Genomic DNA, 9501 nt, shown 5'->3' with positions numbered 1-9501 from the left:
CCCGGGTCTGTCTGCTGGGATGTTGTATCCCTCTTGAGCCCGTGTCTGTCTGCTGGGATGTTGTATCCCTCTCAGCCCGGGTCTGTCTGCTGGGATGTTGTATCCCTCTCAGCCCGGGTCTGTCTGCTGGGATGTTGTATCCCTCTCAGCCCGGGCTAAGCCTGACCAGCAGGGCGGACAGCCGGACTCCTAAATTGTGTGGATGGGGGCGTAAAAACACCTGCTATCTACACAAACAAAAACAAAACAACCCAGGTTGACGTTTCGTTGATGGATCGGGCCCGTTGGAACACGAGTGTCAGTGTCAGCTGTTTGTTACTTCTTCAAGACTGACAGTTATACATATAATATACATGATATATTGTGAAATATCTCTGCCTGCCTAATTCATATATAAATATATATTATATATACCTTTTTACGGTTTTCACTATATTCAAGCTATTAAAGAGCTTTCTTCTAGTGATACCAACTTTTGGCTTTGATTGTTTTAAAAACAGATTTGGAAAGACTTGTTGTGTTTTCATGTTCAGGATATCATGGATTATAATATATACCGAATATATATATAATATAATATATATATAACATGCTGGCCTATACAGGACCTGGTGTATAATACAGGCTGTGTTGTTTCGCTTTGACACCAGAATCAGCCCACTTTTGTACGTGTCATGTGCGAATAATATGCCGTGAGTTTCTGCTCCGCTGGAACTGGAGGGCCTCAACACGTGACAGCTTCCTCGAATCCTCCCCTTGTGTGGCCCCTGTGAGGGCGGGACTGTCGTGTCTGTATGTACTGTTTTACTGTAGGAAACTAGTGCGTGGCCCCAGTGTGAGCGACTGTGGACTCTGTATGTACTGTTCTACTGTAGCAAACTAGTGCGTGGCCCCAGTGTGAGCGACTGTGGACTCTGTATGTACTGTTTCACTGTAGGCCTACCTAAGTATCCATGAAGGGGGATTCAAACCTGTTCCTTAGGCAGCAGAGGTGAGGAGAGGACACAGCTACACAAACTGACATGTCCTCACCCCGGTCTGTTCCCACCGTCACCCTTACCACGGTCACCCTTACCACGGTCTGTTCCCACAGTCACCCTTACCCCAGTCTCTTACCACGGTCTGTTCCCACAGTCACCCTTACCACGGTCTGTTCCCACCGTCACCCTTACCCCGGTCTGTTCCCACGGTCACCCTTACCACGGTCTGTTCCCACAGTCACCCTTACCACGGTCGCCCTTACCACGGTCACCCTTACCCCGGTCTGTTCCCACGGTCACCCTTACCACGGTCTGTTCCCACGTGGTCTGTTCCCACGGTCACCCTTACCCCGGTCTGTTCCCACGGTCACCCTTACCACTGTCACCCTTACCCCGGTCTGTTCCCACGGTCACATACTCTCTGAGAGACTGGCTCAGTAGAACTGAAGGTTGTTGTCATATGGTCGCTTTTAAGCACAAGAGGGCTATCCCGAAAAATGCTGTTTTGAGAAAATCGAAGGTGAAGTTTTTGCCCCTTGTTCAGTTTCTTTAAAAGACAAGGAGAGTTTTCTCTATATATCCAAACAAATATACACACCAATGAAACCAAACTTCTCCTATAGGTAGGACAATGCCCACTTTTGGTGTGGGTCAAGATTTCTGGAAACCCCCGACGTCTGGGTTAGCCCGCTTGTCCTTAAAACTGACCATATGTACCCGTAGCTGAACTGTAACTCCCACTCGCTGCCTGGTGTTGTAAATAATAACCTACTAGTACTAGTAGTAGTAGCACTAGTGTTGACCATTGACAGGGCCGTTCAACTGTTACATTCTAGCACTAGTGTTGACAGGGCGTTCAACTGTTACATTCTAGCACTAGTGTTGACAGGGCGTTCAACTGTTACATTTTAACACAAACATGGTCTTCCTTTCTTTTCACTCCTGTCACCAAGTGGGTGGTTGGCAGGTGCTCTGGTGCCGTTTGCTCCTTTCCTATCAAGCATCTTCTGTCGTCCTTATCTCACCTCCTTTTTTAAAATTTAGAGAGAGTAAAATGACAAAGGAACACCTCTGACCGTTGGCAGTTCTGTGACCTATTTGTCTTGCAAGTGCCGTGAAAACTTCACAAAAGTAAACTACAGTTGAACCAAGGAGGACAAAAAAAACAACACTAGTTTTGAATCAAACTTTTGGATACAGTTTAATAATGGTTGTAGTTCTGTAGTAAGACAAGAACAGTAGGGTGTGAACACACGGACTGAGACACACAAATGACACGATCATACCGTCGTCCAAGTTGTGTAAGACACAGACTGAGACATACAATACCGTCGTCCAAGTTGTGTAAGACACAGACTGAGACACACGATACAGTCGTGTAAGACACGTCACACAGACTGAGACACACGATACAGTCGTCCAAGTTGTGTGAGACACAGACTGAGACACACGATAGTCGTGTAAGACAGCCGCGCACTGGTGAAGAGAACAGTGATTGTCTGAGGCGGGCACAGATTGGGGGAAACTCTGTAAGTGTAAGATATAGCACACACACACACACACACACACACACACACACACACACACACACACACACAACATACACCCACACACACACGCACACACCCACAAGAACACATATCACAATGTTGTTCTGTGTACATGTCCTTCACCTTGCCTGCCTTCTCAAGTTTGGGATACAGAAACCGCTTTGTTGAAAGTTTCCCGAAAACAGGCTTCTTCATTATGTTGTTGAATAACCATACGTCCGTCTGTCTGTCTGTCCATCACATGTCTATCTGTCCATCACATATTTATCTGTCCATCACATATTTATCTGTCCATCCCAGGTCTATCTGTCCATTACAAAGTGCTATCTTCTCAATACCTCGAACTAGTTTTGAGAAATTTGATGATAAAAGTTTTTGAGTTTCACTATTATGTCAAGCTTTTTCAAATGCAATTCTTAAAATATCTCGATAACGACTCAAAATATCGTAAAAATAGAGCAAAAATAGAACATTTAGCTTCTGACCTCATGGTCTTGGTCACACAAAACAGCCGAAACATGTCAGAACGTCGTAATTCTGAGGTAGTGATATGTCTATTTGTCCATCACTACATGTCTATTTGTCCATCACTACATGTCTATTTGTCCTTCACTACATGTCTATTTGTCCATCACTACATGTCTATTTGTCCATCACTACATGTCTATTCGTCCATCACTACATGTCTATTTGTCCATCACTACATGTCTATTTGTCCATCACTACATGTCTATTCGTCCATCACTACATGTCTATTCGTCCATCACGACATGTCTATTTCAAGTCTGCCATATGCCACATGTGTATCCACCCGTCTATCACATATCCGTCTATCACGTGTAAATCCGTCTATCATCACATGTCTATCCGTCTATCACAGCCGAGCAGCGAAAGTCCCCCCCCCCGAGGGCGTGATCTGCATGCTGGTCTGTTTGGCCCACATGAGCTTGGAGTACGTGTCCTTCTGCTGGCACGCCGCTCGGTGCTCGCGGAGGTGAAGGTCACTCTTCATGACCTGGCCACAGAGGTCACAGACCAGAGACACCACGTGGCACGGGTGAACCCGACGCTTGTGGATGTTCAGATTATTCCTGCGGGAAAACCTGGCCAGACAGACGTCGCATTGGAACGGCCGCTCGCCAGTGTGCGTCTTCTTGTGTCGACGTGCGCTGCTGCTCTGTGCAAATTTGGCCCCGCACACATCACACGTGTAGAGTTTCTCCGTGCCGTGTATGAGCATGTGTTGGGACAGAGACGTGCTGCGAGCAAAGTCCTTGCCACACATAGCGCAGTGATACGGCTTTTCCCCCGTGTGAATTCGGACGTGTTTTTTCAGCGCACTTTTCTCCACGAACTTGACCCCGCACGCGTGGCAGACAAACTGGCGCTCGCCCGAGTGGATGAGGACGTGGTGGGCCAGGTTGCTGTAGTCGGAGAATCGCAGGTTGCAGTCGAGGCAGCGGTAGGGCTTCTCCCCCGTGTGGATGCGTCGGTGCGTACTCAGGTTACACTTTTGGCTGAAGCGACGGCCACAGAACTCGCACTGGTACGCTCGCTCCCACTTCACCTTTGCTGGCTTCGGGGGGTTTTCCTCCGCTGGGCAAGGGAAACCACTCTGACCCACAGCAGGGGTTCGACCTTGGGGCACATCGGTAGTGGTAGTGTCGTCTCCCTGGGCAGACATTCGAGTTCTGTCGGGCGATTTGGCACCAAGGCCACCACCACTGGCACAACCACCACCTTCATCATCACCACCACCTTCATCATCACCTCCACCTCCACCATCATCATCACCACCACCACCACCACCATCACTATCATCACCACCTCCACCACCACCACCACCATCACTATCATCACCACCTCCACCACCACCACCACCACCACACAGTCCAGACAGTACACAAAGGTCTGTCATACTGGGGTTCAAACCCGTCCCTGGTGGATAACGGCCTTGACCTACAGGACTAGCAAACTTGTGTAGCAGATTCGCGTGATGTCCCTGGTGACGCAGTGAACGTACCCCGGAGCCAACCCGCTGTTCCTTCGGATCACGTAAAGCTACGTTAGAACGGCCACAATATTCTTTATGATGAAACAAGCGAACGTCAGAACTAGCGTACTGTTCCTCCCCGACGCGAGAGCTCATCTCTGTGGGACCGGGACACAGCTCAGTGGGCGGGTCACTTGTCCCATCAGCTGTCTGTCTCTCCCACGCACACGTCTCTGACGGCACGCCCTTCCACGCACACGTCTTTGACGGCACGCCTAGGTCCCTGCTCTGTGAGGACAGCGTGTCGCCACGTAGGAAGTCTGCAGGAAGAGGGAAACCAGAGACACCTTGGGTCGGCTCCGAGCTTGACACGTGGGTAGGAAGGGTGTGTGTCTCATGAAGTGTGTTAGGGCCACGTGTCGGACAGTCTGGCAAATTGCCGATAGCATCACGATGACACACCTGCCTGTTTGACACGTGTGCACGATGACTGACGTGTGTGCCTGGTGGGTGTGCAGGGAGGGACGACTCTGCTCTCGTGTCGACGGGACACGCCTCTGTGCCAGGTACTTGTGTGTGACCAGTCAGCGACATGTGTGTGCTGGGAAGGGTAAGTGACACGTGTGAACTAGGTACGCGTGTCAGAAAAGCAGAATCCTCCACATTGTTTACATGACACACCTCTGAGCTCGACACGTTCGCAGTGAGGTCATATGACACATGTGTCTTGGACGGCTGTGAAGGCAAGTCAGAATCATCTCTGACAGTAACTCGGTAAAACTCTGTGCTACACACATGGGGCGCAGGAGACTGAGTAGTCACCTCCGTGCCAGAACTGTGTGCTGTCAAAAATGCTGAATCTTCTGTGCTGTGTACTTGGCGCGTCTCTGTGCTGTGTACTTGGCGCGTCTCTATGCTGTGTACTTGGCGCGTCTCTGAGCTGGGTGCGCGAGTCGGCGCGTGGCACGGCCAGGGAATGTGGCTTGTGGCATCGGTGGGGGGCAGTAAGCCCGCCATATTTCCCACAAGCCCACTGGCCCCGCGGGGGTCTGGCGGCGGTCGTGTGTAGTCCAGAGCCCCACAGGCGCTGCTCAGCAGGGGGGAATTGTGGGTAATGTTGGGAGCGTGCGACACGTCGCAGGTGGCTCTGTGGGGGCTGTTCAGTGCAGGGGGAGAGAGGGTGGGCGGGGGGCTACTGACGGGCGGGAGATGGCTGGTGTGTTGTGTGTTATTGACAGGTGTGTGCGACACAGGGGGATGTGTGTTGTTGACAGGTGTGTGTGACACAGGGGGATGTGTGTTGTTGACAGGTGTGTGTGACACAGGAGGATGTGTGTTGTTGACAGGTGTGTGTGACACAGAGGGATGTGTGTTGTGTACTGGTGTGTGCGACACAGGTGGGTGTGACACAGAGGGATGTGTGTTGTGTACTGGTGTGTGCGACACAGAGGGATGTGTGTTGTGTACGGGTGTCTGCGACACAGGGGGATGTGTGTTGTGTAGTGGTGTCTGCGACAGGGCAGTCAGTGTGTTGCTGACAGCCGTGTGTGAAACAGCGCTGCGCGTGTTATTTCCCAGCAGGTGAGGGCCGGCGCTGGGGGTGGAGGTCACGACCTCTGGAGCTCTCTCCACTTGTGAGAGCTGGGCTTGTGGCCCCTGGCCAGACACTCGCTGCCACAGATAATACATAGGATCTTTTAGCCACGCTGAGCCAGTCACCGAACCTGTGCCCTGTGACTCCCACGCTGAGCTCGCTCCCTCAACCACCTCCTTCTCCGCTGGCTTTCCTCTCAGGTGGGACTTCCTGTGCGTGTTCATATTGCTTCGACGAGAAAACTTAGCCTGACAAATGTCACATTGAAAAGGCTTCTCTCCCTTGTGGATCTTCTTGTGGCGCAATAAACTACAGTTGCGTGTGAACTTGACCCCACAGAGGTCACATTCGAAAGGTTTGTCCCCCTTGTGTATGCTGCGGTGCACGCTGAGGTAGTCACTCTGGGCAAACGTCTTCCCACACACGTCGCAGCGGTAGGGCTTTTCCCCCGTGTGTTTGCGGAGGTGCTTCTTCAACACGCCGTTGGTGATGAACCGGCGGCCGCAGAAGTCACAGATGTAGCGCTTGTCGCCTACATGTGAGCGCTCGTGGTTTTTCTTGTTGGTCTGATCAGCGAAGGTTTTCCCACAAAACTTACAGATGAAGGGTCGCTCTCCGGTGTGCACGCGGGTGTGAGACTTGAGGTTTCCTCGCTGCGAGAAACGTGCGCCACAGAACTCACACTGGTGGGGCTTCTCCGTGGCCTGGCCACCCGCTGCTGGCGACGACGAACACTTCCCGTGGGGACTCAATCGGAAACACTCCCCGTCTTCGTCCACAAACTCCTCGGCACTTTTCAATGTCCTTGACTTTTTCCTCTTCTCTTTCCGCAATGTTTGATCTTTTCCTTTGTCTCGACACTTCCTGCGCGTTCCGCTGCCTTGACCCAGTTTCCTGACAGGCCGATTGAAACTCTCCGACTCGTCTGCTACCTGGCCCACGCTGGGCCACCCACAGACCCCCACAGTCCCAGCACACCCAGATTTTTTCTTCCTCTCACGTGGCGGCTGTTCATGTCTTGTGCAAACCTCACTGTCCGACAAGCGGCCGTTCTTTTGTCGAGTGCCTGCCCCATCAGATAACCGTTGTTTCCTCCCCTTGACTCCGCCACCGTCCGCCCCTGTCCCCACAGCGGTACCACCGGACCGACGCTGTTTCTTCCCTCGGGACGTGCGGACCATCACACTAGCAGACGCACAGCTCGTCACATCAGCATCATATCCGCTGCCTGTAACTGCAAGAGAAAAAAACAAACAAAAAAACTATAACTGAATCATCTGGATAAAGTATAAATTGGAACTTTTTGTTGAGGACTGGCATCTGTGGTGTAGCGTCAGGCGTTTCGCTGTCACATCATGTCGGAGACCAAAGTTCCATTTCCGATTTATGGAATATCTCATCCCTGTGCTGGCATGTAAATCCCTCTCAGCCCAATTCTTTGACAGGCACGGCCAGATGCCCGCCTCCTTAAACTTAATGGTCTATTATTTTGTCAATGGGGACTTAAAAACACCTAAATGTTAAAATATTTAAAATTTAAATTTGTTTAAGGAAGAGTGGCCAGTGAGACCTTCAGGCACCTCCTCAGGGCACAGGGGTCTATCCTGACGCAAAACACCGAGTACTGCTGACATTCAACTACCAAACATAGTTAAAGTAAGATTAGAAGTAGAAGCAAAAGTTCTAATTTTAGTTGTGTGACCTTGGCCTTCCAAGGTGAACAAATATCATTGGAAGCAGGCTGGAAGCAAAGTTTATTCTATCTTTATCATGAAATACACTAACAACTCAAGTTTTGAGCCACCAAAATCAACACACAGCTTGCAATATTCAAATTGTCATAGATCTCTACCTTGAAGACTTCTCCTCCAAGGAAAGTAGGTCAGACAACTCACTACTTTTGGTCTCACCTTCATCTTTGCTGTTTTTCATCTTTCTATTTTTGGCAACACTCGGTGCATTTGTCTGTGCACATGGAAGCAATGAGACACCGTCACCAGAATCACTGCTGATCCGACAGCTATCTCCAGGAACAGACACAACAACATGTTCTTCCACACGGGATGGGGAAACTTCCTCTGAATTTGGACAATAATTAGAATTTTGGGAACAGTTCTGGCCGCGAGAGGAGGGACTGGGAGTTTCCTGGGAGCAGGCAGCCGTGCCTCCTGTGCCTGGAAGTAAATCTACACAATCTTCCTCCGCCTCCACGGAGAGAATCTTCTCCGACTTAGACGACCCTGTAAGAGAAATGTCCAGCTTTGTGAAGCCAGTATCTCTCCGGTCCACATCAAAGTCTTGCTCAGGATTCACAGTATCCATCTCCCTCCCCCCCTCCCCCCTGTCGTCCTTCACCAGCCTGTTTTATCACAGCCACATGCCACATTCAAAGTATTTGATACTGTCAAGAACTGAGAGTATCATGTCATAACACTGAGCCTGAACATTTCCTGGCTCATTCATTTTTCACTTTCAGCTTTAAGGAATAAATTTTTCCAACTTCAAGTTAAAGTAAAAAGAAAGTATCTCGATTTTTTTTACAGGAGACAATGAGAAAGTCCAATTTACATAGAGAGTAGAGTAGAGGCCTAGAAGAGTCTAAACTGTGTAGCCTCACAAAAAGATTTTCAGACTAGATCTAGAAAACAGACGGTTTTTAGACATTACACTGAACAAGAGATCAAAACTGCGCTTAACTGGGCTGCCGCTGTACATCATGTGAAAGTCAAGTGTAAAAGTTTTGAAAACAGCAAGACAAGTTGTAAACAAAAAAAACCAACCCAATTCAACCTTGCAAGAAGTGGAAGAATCAGTTTTGTGTTGGGTTTCATACTGGACAAAATATCACACAAATTTTACGTTTTCAATCCTTCATAATATCAAGCAAGGTAACAATGACAGATATCTTGCTCACTTCCCTCGATGACTTGATGAACTAGGCCTAGAAATCTATTATTATAGCAGGAAGGTCTCCAACCACTACACGATCCTTTGCTGCTAGAGTTAGAGTTGAGGGAACTGAATTGTTAGAGTTACGGCTCCTTGCAAGATTGTCGATCAGTTTCAGTGAATCCGTCACAAATGATGCCCCTATTTCGTCCACAAACAGGAACAATGGCAATTGATCTAGATCCTGAAGAATGTCAAGAGCCTATACTTCTGCTTCGGTGGTGGGCTCACAGAGTTAGGCCGAGGTCATTGTTGTCGGGAACCTGCCGAGTCGTCAGGCACTGCTCCACAATCATGCCACAATGGCTGGTCGGTCGGTGGGTAAGCCTGCGCACGGCCCCACCACACACACACACACACACGCACACACAATAGGCTACACTCACACACACACACACACACACACACACAATATGAGCTCAAGAGGAAGGGTGG

General features: G+C 49.6%; 1 protein-coding gene across 1 annotated transcript; it reads right to left on the bottom strand.

Moving 5' to 3' along the window:
• Nucleotides 1-2155: 2155 nt before the first annotated feature.
• On the bottom strand, nt 2156-9399 carry LOC101847609. The gene is made up of 3 exons (XM_035972308.1): nt 8028-9399; nt 4494-7351; nt 2156-4316 (listed from the first exon to the last, which is right to left on the bottom strand). Exons 1-3 carry the CDS (start codon nt 8437-8439, stop codon nt 3405-3407), a joined length of 4182 nt encoding a protein of 1393 aa, XP_035828201.1. The 5' UTR covers nt 8440-9399; the 3' UTR covers nt 2156-3404.
• Between the last annotated feature and the right edge of the window lie 102 nt (nt 9400-9501).

Source organism: Aplysia californica, unplaced genomic scaffold (genome assembly GCF_000002075.1).
Source record: "Aplysia californica isolate F4 #8 unplaced genomic scaffold, AplCal3.0 scaffold00646, whole genome shotgun sequence".
In the NCBI taxonomy this organism is placed as follows: domain Eukaryota; kingdom Metazoa; phylum Mollusca; class Gastropoda; order Aplysiida; family Aplysiidae; genus Aplysia; species Aplysia californica.
This window is presented reverse-complemented; position numbering and strand designations above follow the sequence as displayed.

Coding starts and splice junctions, on each gene's coding strand:
- LOC101847609 (XM_035972308.1), bottom strand. CDS start 8,439: ATGGATACTGTGAATCCTGAGCAAGACTTTGATGTGGACCGGAGAGAT. Junction 7,352..8,027: donor GAAAAACAGCAAAGATGAAG/GTGAGACCAAAA, acceptor TTTCTCTTGCAG/TTACAGGCAGCGGATATGAT. Junction 4,317..4,493: donor TACACAAGTTTGCTAGTCCT/GTAGGTCAAGGC, acceptor GGTGGTGATGAT/GATGGTGGAGGTGGAGGTGA.